At 43.4% G+C, this 24,277-nt stretch overlaps 1 protein-coding gene across 1 annotated transcript in view; it reads right to left on the bottom strand.

Annotated features, from left to right (window-relative positions):
- Positions 1-10,849: 10,849 nt before the first annotated feature.
- The window catches only part of spop (speckle type BTB/POZ protein), a 29,250-nt gene continuing 15,822 nt past the window's right edge, over positions 10,850-24,277 (bottom strand). The window contains 6 exon segments of the mRNA XM_078084733.1: positions 10,850-12,613; positions 13,664-13,686; positions 13,689-13,779; positions 15,935-15,990; positions 19,448-19,529; positions 19,532-19,612. Coding sequence (XP_077940859.1) covers positions 12,575-12,613; positions 13,664-13,686; positions 13,689-13,779; positions 15,935-15,990; positions 19,448-19,529; positions 19,532-19,612 — 372 coding nt within the window. The 3' untranslated portion in view covers positions 10,850-12,574.

A 24,277-nucleotide genomic window follows, 5' to 3' on the forward strand; every position in this document is an offset into this window, starting at 1 on the left:
TGACACTGCACAGAGTCTGCACTAGACCAATCTGTAAGCAGCCTGAGACGACGCTATAGGTGAGTCGACTAACTCTCTTGTGTATAATCTGTATAATACGAGTTTGCAGTAAAGCAACGTATCACTCATCGGGAAATGTAGCAGGAAGCTCGGCAGAACCTTGCTGATTAGCACTGAAACGATCCTGTTTACCAAAATCATTTCACAAGCTTCGGCATAGAAATGATTAATTACAAAAGTTTCATCTGATACTAGTGCGAAATATATTAAATCATTTCATTGTGAGTTTAAAGTGGGCTAATTTGACAAAGCGGCACTAATCAAAAATGACAATAGGACAGCCTCGAGGCTCCGGGGTGAATTTCAGGGCCTTGTTTATTTCTTTATTAGGACGGCTAAAGGGACAGAAGGGTGTCGGTTGTTGGAATTAAACAAACCAAACAGCTGAAACTGCAATGAGGAGAAGAGATCGGGGGACTCGACGTATCTAAAGGAATGTGTTGTGGGGGTGGGAGGAGGGAGTGCGCGCACACGTGCGTTTTGTTTGCAGCATCAGGTCAGAGCCAAGCACCGAGACGATCATAATAAAGGCACAATCGCTGCCCGGTGGAGCCGACACTCAGTGCTCAAAACAACCCGAGACCCAGAGATCATAACGCTGGAAGTAGCCGACTGTGATTAATCAGTGACAGCTAACCACTAATTACAACCCCCAATCAATTACCTGAACGCTCATTATCTAGTCAACACACCACCTGGAGGCCCCTAACGCGCTGCACTTGCCGTGGGCCGAATCAGCATATACTCTTTAGAAGGCACCTACGCTGAATGGAAGGGGTGGGAGCTGCTCGGGAAGAAAATGTGCCCAGTGTGAGGTCAGTGGGTGAAATTCTTTGTGTTTGGAAAAAGATCATGTGAATAAACTGCTATATGTATTAATGCATTATGTCCTTATGAAGGAACGGGATGTGAAACGTGTGTGTGTGTGAGCGGTCGGGGGGTGAAAATCTCCGCCGTGGCCAGAAGCTCCCGGCCATTGATTTACATTTTGAGCGAGACTAAAGATTAAAGCTCCTCTCCTCTCTCAGCTCTCTAACGGAGCACAAGCCAATTACACCTCGGCGGACCTGACCGCGATACAAGGGGGGAGGAAGACAGGCCGAGAAAGGTAAGAGGGGGGAGACAGACAAAGAGGAATGAAGACGACGGAGGCTGCGGGGAGGGAGGACGCGATTGCAGAAGAAATTAAGACAACTATGGTCGGGGAGGAGACGCTGAAGGACACCTTTGCTTGAAGACGGGTGAGAGTGGGAGCAGGGATGGAGTGCATTGCAAAATAAAATGTCATATATACGGTACTGGGTCAAAAGACGCGACTCCAAATGGCAGATACAAACTGTTTGAAGCTCCGGAAACTTGAGCCATGCTGATTAATGGTTGGGTCGACACGTACGTCGCAAAAATGATTGGATACTACCAAAATGAAATCAGGTACAGGTATGACTGTGATCCTCAGACCTTTATCTTTCATCAAAACTAAGTGTGTTCACATCTGCTTCAGCTTTTCATTGTGAGCAAGTGCTGATTATCAAATGTAAGTTGGTTTGCATCAACATGGTGACAATGTGAGCATGTTAGCATGTCCACATTAGCACAACCTCCCAGTTCTGAGAGTCTGGCCGTAGATTCCTAATTTCATTAGGATATATTTTAGTCAATTTTGGCAGATGTTGGATCGTTATTTAATCAACTTTCATTTCAAACAATGCTGCCGGAGGACAAAATCATTAGTAACCCAGCGCTTCTAACTCGTCGCTGTCACACCTTCCCGACTTCAACAACCGAGATCAATCAGTTCTCTCTGGTTGTCAAAAAGCCTTCTGGAAGGTGAAAACAGCGAATAATCTAAGTGGCGTCAACCCTGCAAGTCGTTGGGAAGCAGTTACAGTGCTAAATTAAAAAACAGCTCCAGTTGTGGATGTTTGTTACCATTAGTTGGAGTTGGAGAATGTGAGGGGTCAGGACTTCGACTCAGGTGCAGAGCAATAAGGCAACAGAAAATTCTTTCAAGGTTTGGAATCTTTTACTAGGAGAGTAAACTAATGCAAAACAAAGGGGGCACAGGCAAAGGCGGAATCCACACGCTCTTGTAGAAACAAAAAAGTAGAAACAAGATTACAAAAACAGCACTGGGAATTTAACAACAAACATGTACCTCTAGGAACGACAAAAGATAACCTGACACAGACAAGTGGGGAACTGAGGCTTAAATACAGGTGGGGGTGATTACAAACTAAACTCAGCTGTGGGGGGAAACTAGATACAGGAAGTGCCGTGGTTACAAAAATAAAACGGGAGGTTAATCTTCACAGTCTCTTCGAGTCGTCACAGAGAAGTTATGCTGCCAGTGACCATACCAGAATTGAATGTATGCAGACGCCAGTATAATCCTGCAGCATGTTGCAGGCTAACTAGAAGAGAGTGATTTTTACAAAGACACCCATGCTTGTACAGTAGTTTAATGTGCTACCCCTCTCTAACTGCACAAACACAAAGATGTCAGTAAATCTCAGTAACAAATGACAGAAACATCCCCTTCACGGCTTCCAAAAATGTTCACAGTAATTATACACCCATCAAAGCGTTTGATGCAGCACGCAGGAAGAGGAGACAAGGAGAAAGAGATTAAAAGTGTACGTCTGCCGTCTCTCTCACTCTACTGGTTATCGAGTGGAGCTCACCAGGTCTGCTGTAGGTGAATGATGGTGTGCGTTTTAGGAATCCGATAATAATTCATCCCAAAAGTTGCAAGCTTGCTTCCTTTTGAATTTTGTTCTTGGCAGGATGGAACATCATCTGGACGAACATTTAGACCCCGGGGCGATGACACGTTTTTACCCTCCGTCCAGAAACTTCTGTGTGTAGTCTTCTTCCAATTCTTTTTGAGTTGTTTTTAAGCATAACAGTCCTGTAAAAAAACAGTGCATCAATTTTGGAAGACATGCGCGACATCATAAATCACCCACATTACACCTGTGAGGGTGCGAGTTCTGCAAACAGGAACACAGGTATACCATTTGATATTGTTATTTTAATATGGTTCTCATATGATAGAATGAAGTTATGCCCATAAGTGCTTGACGGTTCATAATCAAGCAGATCTCCTGAAAAGAGGAGATTTTTTCAAACTGGCTGATGAAAAGTAGAATTAAACCATCAGAAGAGATGAGGGGGAACTGCAGTCTGAGTTGACGCTAATAATGTGGATTTTACCACGTTGCTTGTGTAGCACACCTGGTGAATGGGGATGATCATGAGTGAAGATCTCCTCTCCTCCCTCTGTGCCTCGGCGAGGTAAAAGGCCAAATAAATAAGACACGTTGCTGGGGTCACCGAGCCGTGACCTTTCGGTCCATTCGTTTTCGGGAGTACAGGAGTGCAGCGTCAGCCGGCTGCTCCGACGAACTCCGGAGGGCGAATTTTAATCAGCGCCGCGCCGATGGCCGAGGCAGTGCATCATGCTTAACGAGGCTAAGAGGGGGCTTTCATTTGCCCATGCGCAGGTAACAAATGGACCACGATGCACAGGAGACAACCCCGGTTTCCTGTCCTCCTGTGATGTCCTTCAGTGTCTCTCTCCCCTCTTTCTCGGTCCTGGTCCAGACCTCAGGCTGTTTTGAAGAGGGTCTAATTCATTACGCGTGTACTGCCTTGTTACTAACATTATGCCATATTTTGACACATCAGGCTCTGTAAATTGGTTATACAGCTGTTTTACATTCAAGTTTATCAGGTGCACATTTTAAATTCAATCCAATGAGCCATAAAAAGTCGCGTCTCTCATGAAAAAAAATGTATTCACACTTTGTCAGAGAGGGGTGGATTCACCTCTTAGGTAATATTGTGTTGACACAATAGCTAATGGGGTTGATGGTCGTACTGGATCAGTTCGCATTGCCCTGAGAAGATTTTGCTAACATCCAAAAATGTTATTCCACTACAAAATTTTACAATAAATCAAACTTACATAGGGCTTTTACAGGTTTTATGACGCGTGACAGCTTTATCTTTGGGTTCTTTATGTGTTGTCTTTCCATTTTTCAGATGGAACTAATGATCAGTAAAAACAGCATCAATCTGTGTGTGTTATTGCTTTGGTTCTTGGTCTGTCACCTCGGAGCAGGCTGAAATATCTCTGCAAATATTGGATGGAATGGTAAATGTTGTGAAGACATTCACTGGTCACCGGATGACAGGGCTTATTGACTTTGGGGATCACCTCACTTTTCACCTAGCGCCACCAGCAGGTAAATGAAAATGCTATTAGTTCAATACTTCATGACCAAATGTTTCAACATCAGCCGGCTTACAGACAGTGAGCAAGACCTCTGCAGGTTAACATCGTCGCGTAAGTATTTTAGCACGCTTTCAGCATAGCTGGCGTTTATCTCAAAGCTTCCTGTGTCCATAGACTCTTAAGTCTTGGTTGTTCTTACTGTGCAGAGTTTTCCTATTTCTGCACCTTACTATTCACATGACTTACTCTCCTACTCTACTTCCCTATACTTGTACCTCCCCTGCTCTCTGTTAGTGCATGCTTTGATAGACTAAGGCCCCCATTTATTTTGCAACCACCTCTCCTTCCTTATATATATATATCTTTAGACAGGATTAATTCTCCAAAGGGAGACGGGTAGTAAAATGTTTCCCCTGTGACTCTGTAAGTAAAGCAACATTTCAGATGGAAACGCAGCCATTGCTTAAGCACAGGAAGTGTTTTCTTTTATAGACCATACTGTGATCCTTATCAACTGCACGGTTTTAGCCATTTCACTTTGAAAATGCATGGCTTCTATTAGATCCCAAAAAACGAATGAGGCTCTAGACGACAATATGAAACGTGTCCTTCACAGCGGCGTGTTTTGGTGGCCTTGGTGCCACTTTAACATTTCTCTTTCTTTCCCTCTGTTGTGATGAGGATGGGCCTGATGAGTTCAACTCTATCACTCCGTGGCTCCCCAGGTCTCATTATAGGCTGGCCAGTAGGGAACATTCTAATAAACAGATGAAAATGGCACTTATACCGCCTGCGCATGCACACGGACACACACAACCTTGAGGAAAAATTTCACCAGGGACGAGGACGAAATAAAAAACCTTTCACTTGATTGTTTGAGGCAAAAATAAATCACAACCATACACACACACACACACACACACACTCGAAAAGAAAAATAGCGGTACAATATCAACCGCCGTGAGAGCACGAGCGAACCTGCGGTTACAGATGACGGCGCGCCTTGTTAAAAGAAAAAAATGCGCACAAACACATGCACATTCAGACAACACGCTCGAATAATGAAACGCATGCACCTTCCTCTGTTGCGCTGTGCACAATAAGTCTTGGTTCATTAAAGCCAAATCTCATCCACTATCAGTTTACAACCACAGAAGTCGTTTGAACCACCGGGGAAATACAATCCATTCCGTTTCGGGGTTATCTTAATATATGAGCTCGTCTCCGCCACATTGGTCTGCGGTTATGAGCCGAGCAAACACCCACAGCACCGCAATATTGCACCGGCATATTCACGGGACGGATTGATGCACACAAAGCAATTAGCAGCTCATTCATTCATATATATATATATATATATATATATATCTGTGTGTGTGAGTACGACTCAACTCCCCTGGTTCAGTCATTGCTACATCTGGTTATATTAGCAAACAGTTCATTGTGGACTGAAGTTTATTTATTTGTGCACATCCTTTAATCCTTAAAACAACCCTGCCTGAATGGCGTATTCTCCAGAAATGGTGTGTACGACAGGTACAGTATGATGGCAAGATCTCCACTGCTGCATCGGCGACGGCAAATGGTTTTATGAGATTTAACAAACTTGGACATAGAGAAGGAGAAGCGAGACAAATTGAGCACAAAGAAGACAAATCTCTCAACGCTGTCAATGTCTGGGGTGCTCCGGCCATCCATCCTGCATCGCTCCTTCATTCAACATGTCTGGCCCAATCCCACCTGTATGACACCCGATCACTCCTCGTCCCTCCATCCATCCATTACCTCTGTCACGTCATCCTTCCATTTCTCTGCCCCAAGGCCCGAGCTGCCTGCGCCTGTCACTGTTACCCAGGGTATCATCAGGGATACACGGTCAAATATCTCCTCACAAAAGGGTTGTGATTGTGGTGGAAATGTGTGGATTAAGCCCTTGTGAGAAATCAATCCAAACTAGGATATAGAAAAATAGAGCTAGAGAATACAGAAATCATCAACAAGCCTGAAGTTTTAAGCCTTAAAGAAGTCAAATGACTCAATTCAGCTGAAAAGGGACAGATTGTTCTTTCTCTCTCAGAGGACTAGTTTAGGTCACAGGTTTCCAACAGAAAGGTCACACACCGTATTCCTGAGAAACAAATTGTCCCCCAACAGTGATGCGCTCTCATTAATGTGACCTGAGGCAGCGCTGGTGGCTCCACGTGATTGGATTGGACTAATGGCTGTATCTATGTCACCAAATACATTGTGTGGACTATTATTTGTTATAAGATGAGTTCATCTTTAACAAAAAACAAGCTTCGGTTTTTTACTTTTAATAGCACATTGACTAAAAATGATGAAAGTAATTATTGCAATTTTCTCCCACTTCAGTAATTTATCAAGTATGGCTTCATAAATAAATTTATTAATTTGATTTAATGACAGCAAACTGTTGTTTTTATACATGTCTCATTACTGATCTTTCATTTTAATACAATAATGAACCATTATCAAAATTGTACAATGTAAAAACTGTTTCTTTTTAAATGCAGACGGTAGTGAAAAGGCTCCGTACACTACCTGCTCTTCACCAAACAGCAGACAGACTAAGTTAATGACCATCTGGTGGACATAGTGAATCATTTAGCAGCTAAGGAGCCTGATTTCTCCCTGAGGAGTTATTGGAGACCCAAAAAAATCAACCCGAGAATATAGAATATATTTCCTAACAAGTTTGCCATACGAACCGTCAAAGATGTCAGAGTTGTCTTCACAGTTTGTTTTTGTTGCCCCCAATCGGCCAAACAAAATGAATCAAGGAAGGTTTAATTCATTCAGATGTGTTATAGTCCTTTTGTTGACATACAACCTAATAGATTTTTGTTGTGCATATTAACGGCTTACTAATGATCTATAAAGAATTAAAAGCATTATGACGCCCCAAAACTTTGTTTCTCAAATTGCGATAAAATTAAAGCTAATTTTTCAACCACATTTCTGCAACATCAGTAAACTGCACACAGCACGCTTGTGTTGATGAACCAAGCGCGTCTATAATGATATATACTGAAGGAAAAAAAACAAAAGGAGATTAAATAAGAGAAAACTAAATATCTGTTACAGTGCATTGGAAATAAGATGATGTTCATACTGTTGGAGATGTGGTTTTGTCTTCACTTTGATCCTAAGGGCATTCAGAGGGCGATACTACATACTACCATGTTTATATTCATGGAGGGGTTGACAATTGACTGGTATTGACATTTAAATAGTTGGTTAAAATTTCAAAGCTGAACTCAAACCGCCCACCGAACCCTCTCCACCGTCTTCGTCCTCCTCATGCTGCTGCAGGGCGGAGCGGTGACGGCAAACCCAATCACAGGCTTTCACAGCAGCGACCTTCCACGCCTCGCTCTCGTTCCTCCCATAAAAGGAGGAGTGAATGATGGGAAAGGCGACAAGGAAGCGAGGGAGGGAGGGAGGGACAGATACATCCACCACGCATAACAACAGAGTGCGTCTCCTCACACACATCGCTCCATCCATCTCCCCCTGACGGTCTCATGTGAGGCCAACAAAGACACACACACACACACACACATCTTTGCAGAGACACAGAAGGTTGGCTGCAAGCTGCTACAAAAGCTGACTATCAAAGCCAGAAAAAAAAAGAAGAAAAAAGAATAGATACCCTGAAGGTCACACTGGCAGTGCCGACTCCAGTTAACAAAGGCTCTTCCTCTCTCAGGGACATTCCCCCAAAAAGCTTGTTGTGCTGACATGCATGCCCACTCATAGTGCGCCATGTGTCTGCCATGTTCATACACTCTAATGGTCTGACACAAATCCCACCTTGACCTTTAAAAAATAAATTCTCAGACGCCTTCATATTGTCTGGAAGCTACTAGAGAAGCTGCTATATATACAGTATAGATATCTCTCTCTATATATATATATATATATATATATATATATATATATATATATTTATATATATATATATATATTTATATATACACACACACACACTTCATGTGGGGGTTTGGTCCATTACAGCTTTCTAACAGAGCGCTGTTATAAGCGACAGAGCGTTGCTACTGACACAGTTAAAGTCATACACAGCAAGACAAATACTTGTATATTTTATATATGTGTGTAGATATCTATACATGTATGGATATTGTATATTCATACATGCATGTAGATATTTATAAATATAAGTGATACAGTTGAACACTAGGAGTTTGTGGTCTGAGTAAAAACTACAGCCCAGCGCGTGATGAGCCAGGTTTCCCCAAAGACTGTTTGATGAGGAGCAAACTGCCGAGCTCTGCGCTGAGCTTCCTTTAAAGCCTCCTGCACATCGACACCGGTCAACAAATCAAGTCCCTGATAAAATATCGTCCGGGAAAAGGATCCGCCTCACTCTGATGAACTGCCACTCAAGCAATGCCACAGAGACAAAAGTCAAACGGGCCGGTGACAGTGAGTGAGTGGCGAGCCGGCTCACGGCTGCACGTGAGCCCTCGTGATCACACGAGGTGAGCTGCATGTGCACCGGGGATCAAACATTGGTCACGACAGGAATAAGCACACACACACCCACTCACAAACACAAACACTGGCCAGGCGGTGAGTTGAAAGAGGCTCAGCATTAATGAGTCAGTAACTGGTGGACGTGTCCAAACTGTATGAAGACGAATAACAAAATGATCACCGACGAAAAACACTGGCTGTAGAAAATTCAAATACATCTTTATTCTGTAGATTCAGTCAAAGGAAATGCTCTGCAATGTATTGTTTTAGCAAGGCAGACACGTCTTCCAAATTGTGTTAACTCTCTGGCTGCTCACATTAAATTTCAAAACGGAGCCTGATGTTAACTGGCAACAATTCCAATAATATTCATTCAAACGAGACATTTGAGTCTTCAAGGAAAGAGCAGTTCTACTGTGGATGAGAAAAATGAAAAAGATACAGAGTCACAGATGGCTGGAAGAAGCAGACAACACGATCCGTGTGTTCTGCAGAATGCTCAGCACTTCAGTTGTAGCCGCAACGTGTAACTTCTCTGCTAACAATAAAACAAATAGCGTCTATTACAGATGTTTTGACAGCATACTTGTGATAAGTGGCAAACAATTGAGGATCTTTCAGGTAATTAATGCAGCACCATGATAACCTGAAAAATGAGCGTCAAAAGACCAGCCGTTTCAGTCCTACACAATGGGAACAATAGTCTTTCACCTTTCGGTTGGTTGACCCTCTTCACATTACAAGCACAGTTTGGGCGTCAACACTCAAGACAATACGTCACGATATTGACTTTACATTGACTTCACATTGACTTCTCCTTTCTAGCCCGGAGATCAATCCGCAGATAACGGCTGCAGCTTTCCAATACAAAGGATTTAAGGAATACGCCAGGTTTCCTTACATCCTTGGCAACATGTCCCGGTTCAGATCCTGAGTAATTCCCGCCATGCACACCCACAGTGTAAAGTTCAGTAGCTCCTCTGTATCCCTATTGTCCTCTGGTCGGCTCAGCTGAGCAGCTTCTCCCAGTCGTATCCGGTTGCAGTCTCGGGTGTCTCTCGGTGCCGTGAGAGCGGGCCGGACTGGCAGGACGCAGCATTGAGGTTGTCATCACAAGAGGACGCAGCGGCGGTGGCACAGGAAGAGTCTCTCTGACCACCAGGACTGTTTGAGACGTGTTGGGGGCACTGAGCCGAGGACAGGGAGCGTTAGGCCTCTGCAACCAGGTGCGGATGAGAGGTCACAATGTACCTCCAGCTCGTTGTGTCCATCATCATCATCATCATCTCCATCAGCGATGGAGCGTGACTGAGAGAAAGAGAGCAGATACAAAGTAGAGGAAGGTCCAGCCAATGTTTAATGGAAAGAAAGTAAATGGACACGTGCACATATAAACACGATTTTTTGCAGGGAGTGCCGGCTCTGAGACATTAAGGATGTTTCATACCAGATGGCAGAGCTGGTGTTTGATTTTTAATTGCTTAACCCCAAAGTTCATTCTTGGAGAAATAGCATCACACAAATAAAAGCCACGGGTCATAAATAAGCAGAGAGTCTCTTGAGTTGCATCATGTCACATTCTTCACAGCCACAGCACATAATCTGCAACCTCTCTTCAGACACCTAAAAAATGATGATCCCTTCACAGAGCCAAAGCTCCCCTGTTCTCAACTAGTGGGTCGCGGACATGTTTTGTGATGGGGGGAAAATCAATAAAAAAAATATTCTTTGTCTATTACGTTTTGTGGAAAAATGCATTTGAAGAATTTCTTTTTATTGTCTTCTTTCATATTGATATCTGCAGTATACGTTTCAGCCAGATGAAGAAGCCTTGATGTTTGCACATTCTGATAATTGTAGCCTATTCTAAAAGGCTCACATACACACAGTTTGTTTTATTGATGTGAGGATATGAAGACATTGCCTTCCGATTCTGCCTACATGTTTTCAATAACACATGCATGAAACAAAGTTATGAAATGTCAAATGTATAACATATAATATATATATATATATATATATATATATATATAATATAAAGATAATATAAGATGATGCACAAATGTCAGTGAAAATGGTCAAGAAAGACTGTAGAAATGAGTTTTTGTACACAATTAATAGACTAATGCATTATGTCTCATTAATTGCTGGTGAGTATTATTGGCGGTCATCTCACACCCACAGATGTATTTCCCCCAGCAGACCCTGCGGCGGTCTTCAACCTCCTGACACCCGCTGCACTATCACGCACACCGCTGTGTGGCCTTTAATGGCATTTGTCTTGATTTACTGTGTGTCTATAAACAACAGCATGTGTGTGTGTGTGTGTGTGTGTGTGTGTGTCTTGGCATGGCCACTCTTGGCACTTCGGGGTGTGTGTGTGGTCCTATGTATTCCGCACAGCAGCTCCAGACCTCCAGCTGACCTCTGACCCGAGCCTCTGTGGAGGAGGTGGGCCTCTGCCTACGGTAATGGCTGGTCTGGTGAGGGTGAGGCGACCGGCCAGCGAAGGGCAGGAAAAGAGCAGTCACAGCAGGAGAGGAAGCGGGAGGGACGGACCGACAGGGGAAAGAGTAAAGGCAGCAAATAAATAAATAAATGAATAAAACACCAGGAGGTGAGCGATAGATAATAAAGAGAGCAGCAGCGATGTGAAGGTAAATTAAAAAGAGGCCAAACTGTGACCTCCAGACGCAGGTAATCACACTGGATTGCTTTTGTTAACTAAAAATTCCAGCAATTATTAAATTGATTGTACCGTCGTACTACCATCACCAACAAGAAAAGTGCGTAAATTCTAATCTCTGAACACAGTTGATAGAGATTGTCTTTGTGGCTTTACTCTCTGCATCATCCCTGTGGAGGGTGAATAAATGAGACTGAGAAGGCAAAAAGACAAATCCTATTGTCTGGAATAAATGACGGTAAACTGCCTGAGAAGGCGGGTCTGGGAAGAGGTTGAGGTACTACTGGGCGGGAGGATCCTTTATGCATTCGTCCTCTAAATTGATTTCTTCCATTGTGTCCGCGGGAGGCGGATTGATATTGTTTCGCCTGCCAGGAGTCCCTCGTGGCCAATTTCCCCTCCACCACAACAACTCTCCGGCAAATTAAACTGTCATAACGGCCGTAACCACAATTAATGACTTGGATTAAGGGCAGAGATCTGCATTGCTGAACACCTTTAGGCGTGCAGGAGCCCTTAAGCACTGGCCGAGAGGCGAGAGGGAGAGCATGGAAGATGGGAATGAATGAAAGGAGAGAGGGAGGTCCAGGCAGGAACAAGTGATGGTTGAATAGAGGACAGAGGGATGAACAAAGGGATAGAAAATAAGAGGGAAGGTGATGCGCTTTTGTGGGAGAACTGGTCGGTCAACCACCGCTCTCCGTGGACATAAACGGCGGTCACAGATGCTAATAGGCCCCGTCCAACCTAAGCAGGCTGCCCGCCACATGATGAACATCGGCAGCTGAGCTTTATTGCTTTAAATGGCTCAATACCATACCGAAGCAAAATGGTCCAATCTGGGAATTAAATTAAAATTCCTCGGGAGAAAGAAAATTGCTCCCACTGAAAATGAATGACTTCCCTCCGAGCAAAAGCTAAGTGTAGAAGTGTGTGTGTGTGTGTGTGTGAGACCGAAATGAACAAAAAAGCTTGAAACTTTAGTAGTTCTGGAGATCAACGGTCTCAGTCGATAAAGTCGGCGAGGATCTTGGCGAGGATCTTGGCGAGGATCTCGGCGGCGTTCTCCACCCTCAAGACTGGTGCACCACCTTCAGCCTCACCAGAGCGTACTGCCAGTAGCCGGGAGAGAGACGGGAAACAGCAGGTAAACTAAATTACTTAAACAACGCCGCCACAAACAACTGTGTAATGATACGGAAGTGCGGAATTACTCCGCCGCGGCGAACAACAAGACTTAGATTGAATAAGAGGAAAAATATGGCCGAGAGAAGGAAAAGCGACAGCTCGGGAGGGTGGTGGGGGAGCAGCGGTGGGAGAGGGGATCACTTGAGAGGTAGAAGAATTATTTCCACTAATTACAAAATTGCGAGCAACAATAATCTTCTCACATATTCAGTCACACTTCAGAATGAGTCATGCTGCTTCAGCGGGGACTGCGAGGGAATTTTATTTTGAGCGTGATTTTGATTAACACTAACGATGTGCTCATCTCAATGCACTCGCACTAAACTTATGCAGGGATGTTTAGGAAGATGCTGTTTGTAAGCGAAAATAGCGGTCAAGAGAATACACAATAATTTCAGTGCAATTTTGCTCTCAAGCGTGAAGGCTGCGAGTGAAGTAAAGAAATATCAACATCTTGAGATAAGCTGACAATATTCAATCCTCAGTGCCGTTGATGAAAAGGCCCCGTGAACAGCTTTTTTTTTGTCAAGATCTTCGTCTTTGTTTTCATTGAAAAGTATTGGACTTTATATAACAATATACTCAATAGTGGATAATTGGATCCTTCAGACAGAACAAACAGGAACGGATTTGTCAAAGGGGGACAAATATGATACAAACATGTATGTGCAGCTTGATAATATTATTAAAGCAATGAGCTCTTAAAAACTGGAAGACCTGAGTGGCTTTGGATGACTTGACAAGAAACCTCAGGTATGAAAGCTGTGTGTCGGAACAAACAAGAGAAACTCCTCATTCTACATGTGTTGATCTCTATATGTTCCACATCTCTAGAAGATTTTGAACCTCTGTGTATGTCTGTGTGTTCAGGGCATAAGGAGCACATGGTTGTTTTTACACAATTATGCATGCTGTCTGTATATAAGGGTACCTAGTAACAGGTGCACGCACACACACACACACACACTCTGTACCTTGTCAGCTGCAGCCAGCAGGCCATCTTGTCCAGGTTGGGGGCCTCGCCTGTGTAGATGAAGCACGTCACCTCTTTGAAGACATCTGGCTCCACGTCATTTATCTCCACACGGTTCTGAACAAGGGGAGAGGACAGGAGAGGGGAGTACGCACAGGCTTTAGTGGAATAAAAGGCTGAAGCAGAAAAAGGCCGATGCATTGACAATCCTTCAATACCGGGAGTGTTTCTTTTACTATCGTTTCATGTGAAGATCGAAACCGGTACCTGGACTAAACTCCCTCACCTTGTTTAGCACACGCACAGGGACAGGCAGTCATGCAGTGATACAAAAACAACAACAGACTTCTGGACAGGAATTACATTATAGTGCATTCAATTTATCCCTTTCAGCTGGCTCCTGAAAACTTCTCTTGAACATTTCATTCGTTCATCCCTCGCTGGCCCAGTGTCGCCAACCTGCATCTTTCCGTCCTCACTGAGAGGCCGAGCAGAGCTTTATCGTCGCCACGGTGACCAGCGACGTCTTAGCAGGGTCAGACTGAGTGTACCAACCACTCAGTGCGTTTGAGTCAACTCTGACCGCTCGGCAACAACAGAAAACACACCGGCAGTAACGGCGGCGGAGTCTGAACGCGGACGGGTGGAGATTACAGTCCTTCAGTGTGCCGCAGTGGCCTAACTGTGACCCTGCAGGTACACATGCAGCACGAAACCCTCTACCCGGGACATGATGCGTATCAAATCTCCATGTGCATATTGTTTCTCAGACTCTTCAGGTTGTCTCAAAAACAACCTTTCCTGTCACAGCCGGAGCTCTCTTACTTCTGCTGTTTTCAGGCAATCAAGCGATTAACGAGGAGGTTTGACACGCAGAAGATGAAAAAGTTGATTAATTTCCTTCTGCGGATTTTCTGACAGCAGAGCGTGTTGGAGCGTTAACGGAATTAAGAAGGCAAAACAGCGGCGCGTTGGAAGTCACATGAGAGACGCAGTGGGGCCTCCTTCGGTCCTTTCGGAAAGTCGAGCTTTCAACGGCAGCTCGTAAAAGAGATGGCGCTCCTGTAGTTACAGCGTCTGAAGCTCCCCCTCTATCCACAGAGCAGCCCTCTATTAGAGTGTTTCTTTATGAGCTCATTTGTCTCTTCCATATAGAGTGCTGCAGAGGAGTGTTAACCCATTTATCTGTTTTTCCTGAATTGTACGGGGACGTGGCCCACCATCTCTGCCTTTCTGATGAAGACGCCCACTTAAACAGCAATTAAGATGCATTTCCTGGCTCTAAGCTTCATAATTTCCCCATTCGAGCTTCACGGGCATCAATATTCCGCTGACGTGACGGCTAAATCACCACGGTTCAATTTCACCACACAATCAACCAGATGAACACAACCAACTGTACAACACACACACTTACAGAGAGGAAGAAATGCACAAATAGAAACACAAAAAGGAACATAAAAATGATATGTATACTGTATATATGTCTGTAAAACATGTATGTACTACTATTCGACACATCAGCATGTATCTAACGTTTCTATAATATGAACATGTTTATGGGGACAAAAGCAAGACACTTGAAAAAGGTGTTTGTCTCATGTTAAACAAACCATATAAATACCAATTAGCTCAGTTGTGATCAGTGATGCACACCCATGATATGAAATGCTTTGCATATTTTATTTTCATCCAGCAAAAATCCACCACTGCACAAAGACAACATATCTTGTGGTTGCTTTTACTTAAATTAAAATTTCTACTTTGAAATTCTGAAATGTTTAGCTAAATATCTACGTTATTACAGTGATTTCATAATTAGGTCAAAAAAAGGAATTCTGAACTTACATTGCAAAACAAATATTGAACAATATCTTGGTTCAATTTTTTAACTCTCAAATATTGATATTGGTATCAACCAGTGATATCGCAGCGAATGCATCTGAACATTTTAGCTTTGACCTTCCTCAACAAATACCCCCCGACAGGCCGCCGATATCCTCCAACTGCCACATTTGCATCCCAGAGGTCCTTGAGAGGATGAAAGCTACACACTACCCTTCAGAATCAATTCATACAATCACGCACAAATGCAAGACATGGTGGCTTCAAAGACACCAGACAATAGAGACATGGAGGGACACGTGTAGACACAGCGAGATATTCGGAGAGACCAACGCTTCCGTAATGAAACAGAGAGGGGGACTGGAATTTAGACATTAGGCTCGATGCTGAGGGGGGAGGGAACGAGAGAGTCAAGCGCTTGACTCACCTTCTTGCTCTCCTCCACCTCGTGCTCAAACACGGCACTAAAGGCCCGCGAGCGGGCTGAGACAGACAGAGACACAAAAGACAGAGATGCAGACATAGAGAGAGAGATGGATGTTTGTTACTGCGTGTAATGTTGATGCATGGCGAGGTCTCTGATATGCATTAACAGCCATCCACGGAGCCGGAGGAGAGCGATTGACAGCGGGAGAAGCATCACGTGGAAAAAGTTGACTGCAGCTCCGTCGCGCTGACAGACTCATGACGGCCTCCGAGTTGTGTTCAGCCACTTTAACGCCCTGAGACTGACTGGACTGGAGCTCGCTTGTACATTACGGTTTTGCCTTCCAGTTTCGATACGGCCGCCTGCCGCCTCTCCACATAGACTGTTCCATCCTAGCACAGAGGACCACTGAGGGATTATTTTGCTGGAAAAAACAAATAACAAAAAGGAATGGATATGTTTCACTTGCTTTTCACCCAGCTTCTGTGCACATGCAAATCCCAAATATATGCTGTCCCTTGATGTAAGAGGACGCTGTCTACAAATCCTCTTGAGGGAAGGAAAAGTTCACACATTGCCTACATTTGCAAAAAAAGTAGAGAGTAAATGAAAAAAAAAATGCTGCCAGCGTCCCTGAAAGAAAAAGTTAACCGTTGAACAAAGTGTTTGCCAAGCGAGTAGTATTTTTATAATCCAGATTTAATTTCTATGCATTTTCTTTTATCAGTTTTTTTGCAGCACTTTCTAAATGAAAATAACCAAACGCTTGAGCGGTTGATTTAAAACACATTTGTGTTGTTATCACACAACAGGTGACTGCACGCTGTTCTGGCTCTTTTGCTACTCTGGACACGACCGCAGCAGGAGGAGTACGTTTAATCCTGCGGTCATGCTCACTGTCTGATCCGAGCGCAGCACTGCGAATTACAAGAATCAGTCTCACTTTCTGCTACATCAAAATCACCGCTGTATGATTATTCTGACAATAATCACCGCATCTCGTCTCTGTAGTTGTGCTTCAGGCAGAGTAGATTTTCTCTCTTATCATCACGGCGGTGAAAGCGGTTGGTTTCGGCGAAGGATGAGGACGAGCCTGTCAGACGCAGACGCAGTGACTTTGTGTCTCTATAAGCTTCAGGCCTTGAGCTAAAAATCACTCATCAATCGGTTAACATATTAATTATGTGCTCATTGGGTTTACATAACTATTCACCAATGAAATTAATGCTTCATCAACTAGTGATTAAAACATAACAAATATTTCAACACATTTTAATTGTGTGTCAAAGTCAGTTAAATGCAAATTATCTTAAACTCTCAATAATGAGTTTTCAACATCAGTGCTAGCAAGCTTTTTAATCCCTCTTTCAGAAACAGGAGGTCATTAACACGCCACAAATAGGAAGAATACTAATATTATAATATAGTAAACGAATACGTTGACAATGGGACAAAGTGGTTATACGGTAAGCCTCTGCTGCTTCGGTGGCAACACTGTGACTTACAGATATGTTATGAGTCTAGATAATGCATCAGCTCAGGCCAGGATCATCTTTACTTAGATTTAAAATGTCCAATACTGTATTCAGGAAAATCAATTGAGCTGTTACCAACTTTTGAAAGGTCCTTATTCCTTTAATTTTATCATCTAATTATCTGCATGTGAGGACGCATGCTGCAGTAAGGGTTTACTGAAGGTTAAAGTTGTAGACACTCAAGTTGAATGGACGGTAAACTGTGTTCAACTAGTTCTCAACAAGATCAGTGAAATAGACATGAATAAATATTGAAAAAAACAGACATATATATATATATATATATATCTTCCATTTCCTCTGCCATGGTAATTTGCAGGGTTTATTCAGAGTTGAGGGAAGCTGGTCGCACAATTTAAGTTTTTTTTTTAAAAAAGGTTCTAAAAAACAGAAACTTCCCCAAAGATGAGGACTCTCCCATCAGAAAATGTGTTGATAAGAGTTGATAATAAAAAGGGAGTTTGTCAGGCAGGTCAGGTGATATCGAGGATGTCGCTGCCAATCCTTTTGTCACCAACTGATAAAAAAATCCTTAAAAATAAAGTTTATTAATTTATTAATTAACGTCTGCATCCTGGAGCCCTGAAACCAAACTTAGCAGGTAGGACTATGGGGACAAACCAACAGTAGGTCTGTGTGGCGCAGCTCAATGCCGGTGAGCTCATACTGCAGCAACAAAGGGAAGGGGCGGGCGAGAGAGGGTCGTAGAAAGTGAATGGAGAGAGAGGAGAGAAAAAGTAGGAGGACGAGAACGGTAGACGGGAATGGGGAGTGAAAAGAACCGAGCGAAGCTTTGAGGTGGGAGGGAAACACTGAAAGGACGGAAGACAAATAAAAGGGATGTGATCACAGAAAAGAAAGTGTGAGGCAGGAGAGAGGAGGAGGAAAATGGAGGCAGGAGAAGGACACGAGCGAGAGAATGAAAAAAAGGAGACATCAAAGTGAAAGGAGTACCGTAATATTGAGAAAAGGTAAGAAGGATGTAGGAAAGTAAAGAAAGGGAGGGTAAGAAACATTGAGGGGGAACCAGAATGGAATGAAGATCACATGGCCAATGTGGTGCCAATTTGAGTTGCTCGCCCTCCTTCGTTTGATCCCTCTCTGTCCGTCTCCACGGCGATTAACGGCCGGGAGAGTTGTCACGGGAACGGCCGAGAGGAGGAATAACGAGGAGGAGGGACGTCGTCTGGACCAAGTAGAGCAGAGAAAGAGAGAGAGAGAGAGAGAGAGAGAGGGGAAGACCCCAAACCACAGCAGCACATAATTAAAATGGCTCCTCGCACACACATTTCAACAAATCCAATAATGAACAGCCTCTCCCTTCCTCCACAGAGACCCACGGTTCACCAGTTCCCTCAAACCACTCACTATGTGACGCTGTCTGTCATTAAGAGTCGGCAACAAGTGGCTGCATAGCGGGGCGCGGCCACTACGGACTCCAGCGAGGCCTCCACGGGTCACGTGCTTCACGGGCCAACACCCGGTGCTTTGACCGGATAATGGTCCGTCTTCAAATGTAACCAACCGCACTAAAATAATTTATTCAAATTGAATTCTGATCAGGGTGTTCCGACTGAATATAAAACTCTCAAATGAAATCCAGGATGATCAAAACATCTCCTTCCCCTCATATATTTGTTTGAGTTATTTCAATTCAATACAGTCAGTTACTTGTAAGTTGCACCTGAGTTCCTTGATTGACTTCCAGATTTGTGCTTTTCATGATGTTTTTATAATCCTTATGTTTATGTTGAATTGACATTGTTGTAACATCAGTATCAGTCGGTCTGACTATCAGTTTAGGTTGTCTCTTCTTTCCTTTTTTAAACAAAATCATTGTCATGAATTCACTTTAAAAAACTAAAAGGTAACCAAAGTTAACAATGCATTGCCTCCAAGCTAACACACCTTCACCCTTGAACTGTTACATTATTGGACAATAAAGTATTTTTCTGGTGGGTTTTCAGGTTACTCTCACCTGCCAGGATGGCTTTGTGCGCCTGCAGCTTCTGTCCAGCGACACACAGCGAGCAGCCGGTGAGTCTGGAGTTTTCCCACAGATCTTCTCTCCTCCTCGGCCGGCCCGCCGCTCAGGAACCTTCACCGGGTCCGTTGGGTTCTGGCCTGAGAGGTTCACGGAGTCCTGAGAACATACACACTTATTGTCTCAGCCAGGAGGATTGTGCGCTGCTCCTCTATGAGTCCATGAGTGAGCGTGCCCTTCCGTGCTTACCCAGCGTTCTGCTGCATCATTTTTTGGGATGCTGCACGTCCATGTTGGCATTAACTCCCGCTTTCTAAAAACACCTTTTATTGCCTGCATCGTACTGTCAATAGCTGCCTGCGGACTCCTCACTAACTATTACTATGTAACTATGTAGATGTAACCGGCAAGTGATGAAATTGATGAAACAGCTAAATGGATCGCCAACCCCCCCACTCAATACCAAGAGTGAACGACACACACGCTGATGAACCACATCACGACTCAGCGTGCTACGTGGCCAGACAGCTTGTCGAGTTTAATTTAAATGATCAGTTTGCGCAGATTTTGGGTTGACTCACCACTTACTACAATAAATAGTTCATGCAGAGGCAAATAAAAGCATACAATGTGCATAAAAAGAAAATAGATCAGGTAATCAAACATGCTGTGAATGATTAATGTGGCTTCCCAGCCTCCGTAATCAATACATCAGACACTCAATATGGAGGCTATTCAGAGACGACCTATTCTTCCTGCTTTATCCAATCGTATCGGCTACGCTCTCAAACAAGCCAGAAAATCGGCATTGTAGTCAAATTGGGCGTGTGAGATTGTGTGTGTGTGTGTGTGTGTGTGAGAGTGAGTGCATGAGAGTTGTCTCCCCTGCTGACTTCACCACCTGTTCCAGACAATGTCAACCAGACTCATCTATCTCTCAACAGGACTTGCTGCAAACGCACATGGCTCAGGAGAAGAAACACACCTTCTCTCTTACACACACACACACACACACACACACACACACAGGGGGGCTCAGGAGGACAAACGCACATTCTCACACGGGCACGCAAATCACAAGGTCTTTTAATTTAAGCTTTGGTGACCTTGGGAACGATCCAAATGTTAGCGCTAAACAGAGAAGGAGATCCATTGCTGAGTCCGACAGCCGGTAGAAATAAAACGCAGTAAGTAACTTACTGAGTATTTGACATATTGAGACTGAAGAAAATGATTCCTCTTCATGTTGAGATTAAGTTTGAATATCTGAAGGCCAAATCCAAATCCTCTAGAATTTTTGTCTGTGGGTACAATTTTCTTTCTTATTAAACAACAGTCCTCCTCTGTAGCTGAATAATTAGGTTTGTCCAGCGACATTTGACTGTTGCCACAAATTATTTGTCAAAACTGTCATAAAGCCTATAGTAGAATATATATAGACGTGTTGCTTTACATCCGTTATATATTTTCTCTCTTGACCATTTCAAACATTATTCCATACCAACAGTGTACTGAATTCTAATAATTTGCGTTTAATTAGTGTGAATGTAAACATGGCACATTCAAACTAAAACCTTTTTAAACAAACTTCACAAATATTTGAATTGTTTTCCATCAATTCAAAGTATTTTTTTCATGTTCAACCCGCACAAACAGAAACATAATGAGGGAATTTAACACTATACAATTATGAAACGGTCTATTTGGTTGTCTATTAATTCTACATACACAATACACCACCATCACTGATGAAAATAAAACTCCAAATAAGAAGAAAAAATATTTAGGGTGATTTTTGTTCTCTGTTTTCATTGCTGACGGCTTTTGAGCACATTCGGTAAACTGTTCACGAAAATCCCAACAAAGTGACCTTAGTACTAAAGCTTCAGGGAGACTGTCGCCTTAAACCCCACAAAATACATCCCACCTCATCCACCCCCATCCACCCGAATGCCCACCTATTCCCCCCAACAGCACATCCATCCACCTATTCAACCCGCACAAAAAGAGTCCTAGAAAAGGAGGAGAAGCGCATACAATAGACAAGTGCGTGGCAAGCAGGAAATTGAATGTCAAGGAGCCTTGTTTGCTCCTGATGGAGGTTTCAGAGTTAGCCTGAAGGGGACAGAAAGACAGAGAGAGAGAGACAGACAGACAGAAACGATAATAAAACAGAAAAAGAGAGGTATGAAAAGGGAGGAGAGAGTGAGGGTGGAGGAAGATGTAAGGGTAATAAAATGCATAGAGAATACAGATACAAAGGAGAGAAGAGGGGGGGGGGGGGGGGGGGGCTATGTGAGGAATCTACAGTTACAGACGCCCTCTTATAACCAGCAGCTCATTTCTTGCTTGGAAATGACAGGGACACGGTGAGAAGAAAATGGGACTTTTCTGAAGACTGGAGCATTCACTATATGTGAGTGTGTGTGTGTGTGTGTGTGTGTGTGTGTGTGTGTGTGTGTGTGTGTGTGTGTGTGTGAGTCTGGTTTTGACACAGCTGGCTCTATTAATCCCACTCCAGGGGGATGCAGGTCGGACTGACGTACACGCATCTCCTGAACACGCTCACACAGAGGAATGCTCACACACACACACATGCACTCCCACCAGGACTGTCTCACACACTGGCTTCCATAAAGCACTGATTAGCAACTCAGAGGACCCGGTAGGGTCCTCTGAACACTGTGGACAGAGACAGACAGACGGGGAAAAAAAAGAGAAAAAGGACAGAAGCTCGGTCAGCTCAAGTTGGAATGAAAAATGTCTTCCTGGAGAGGAGGAGGGGGAGGAGGAGGAGGAGGAGGGCGGCACCGTGTCCCGAGCACACATGAAAAAAGATGAACTGAGTGCTGAAAAGCGAATTGGAAGGGAGGGCATACTGCCTGGTCGATGGGTTTCAGTATAAATAGCCCAATTAGCGCGGCAGGGCAGACGCAGGGCTCTCGGATGCAGCGCGGCAGAGCTGGTCTAATTACTGGCTAACTTGACCAATTAGTCCACTGTTTAACTAGGTGGAAACTAAATGGCAGCACCTGGTTATTTAGACACGCTCGCTGCCCTGACAGTCTTCACGCTAGCGGCTGTCATCTTCTGTCATTATCAAGCCCGTCCTCTTTATCCTTCAGACACCCACAAACTAAAAGCAGAGACGTAGCCGGTTTAACTACATTTGCAATTGCGAAATAAACAAATACCCCACATCTATAATAATAGATCAATTTAGGAATTGTCACAGATTAGACCTCTTAACTCAAAGATGCTGTTGTTTCTTATACAGCCTAATTAGGACTATAAATGCATTACGTTGCACAACCCAGTGTTGAACAATGACTTAACCATGTTCATTAAATGAAAGCCATCACAAGGTAATAGTAGGGTAATCATTGTAGTCATTAGATATCTGTAATATCAGAAAAGAACGTTTTGGCTTGATGGTGGTACGATGTCAAATGTAAAAAGGGGTTACCAAAAACATTTGGGTTCCCTCCAAATGTCAAACATTTTTAGGATTGGTTAGGGTCAGTATTGTGTGTGTAGAGGGGAAAATCTGATGATTTGAAGGCCCACCAAAATCTTAGGCTGTGGTTCCTTATGGTCTTCGATGTGATTTTTCTCATTCAATCAATAAATGTCAAATCTGTACGCCTTGGGATCAGATCTTGCTCACATTGGGATTCGATCCGTCAGACCACGGAAATAAGCACATTTTTCATGAAATAAAAACATATGAACTTTGGAAAGTTTTCGATTCATCTTTGTTCAAGACATTTGGACTGAGACGATACAGAGCCATGAACTGAGAGAGAGAGAGAGAGAGAGAGACTATCGCGCGCAATGTTTTCTGCAAGTTGTTAATAATAATAATTTGAATGTCAACGTTAGGAATGAAGCTTCAAATTATTCGGTAGCCTGCAGCCCTAATTATGTTATTACCAGCACGCCGGCATATAAGCTCGCTATCTTTGCTTGAGAAATCCACGCAGCCCCGGAAGTAAATTAAAATGACCATTAGGTATGTATCACATAGAAATAAACACATACGAATACGCTACATACGCTACAAATGAATCAGTCCATCCGTGAATGAGGAAAGCTGACGTTCAGAATGCACACTTGTTAAGCTTTATAGGTGTGTAACTTTTCATGTAGAACATCATAGCACCCGTTGTATGAAGGGTCTAATGTGTAGATAGCGTGTGTGTTTACATGCAGTGAAACCCACTTATGAAGCGATGATTGTGTGATTTGGTAGAATGTATTGAACTGTGATATTTGTGTGTGAAAGGTTTGAATGCCAAAGGTTTGTTTGCGTTTGTGGGAAAAGGCTGTTAGTCCCAGTTTAGTGTCCAACTGGCCGACCAGCCAGCTTTTATTTATTCCCCAGCTGTGTTAATCATGCCGACGATGATGATGATGATGATGACAGAAATACAATCTGTGTAAAAACTGTGGGTAAAAAATTACAGTAATGAAGAATCATTGCCGCCATATCACCACAATCATTTGTTTGGGTAATTATGTTCCCGGGATAAGTACTTGCTAAAGCGTTCGCCTTCCAGTTAGTTGGATATCAAGATGGATCTGTCTTAAGCTCCCTCTTAACCCTCCAGGCAACGCAGAGTTAAAATTGAGTTTCTGTCCCCAGATGATTTATTCATAGAGCATCAATCTTTTTCTGCCTGTTTATGTGTTTGTTTATGGATTTACAGTGTTTAGCCAAGCGTGAAATAGTTTGGAACAAAAAAAAGTCAAATAAAGTGAAATTCATTAACTTAGGGAACACTTGTTGTTTCCCTCGTATTAGAGTCATACTGCTGCTGACTT

Source organism: Gasterosteus aculeatus, chromosome 11, assembly GCF_964276395.1.
Source record: "Gasterosteus aculeatus chromosome 11, fGasAcu3.hap1.1, whole genome shotgun sequence".
Lineage (NCBI taxonomy): Eukaryota > Metazoa > Chordata > Actinopteri > Perciformes > Gasterosteidae > Gasterosteus > Gasterosteus aculeatus.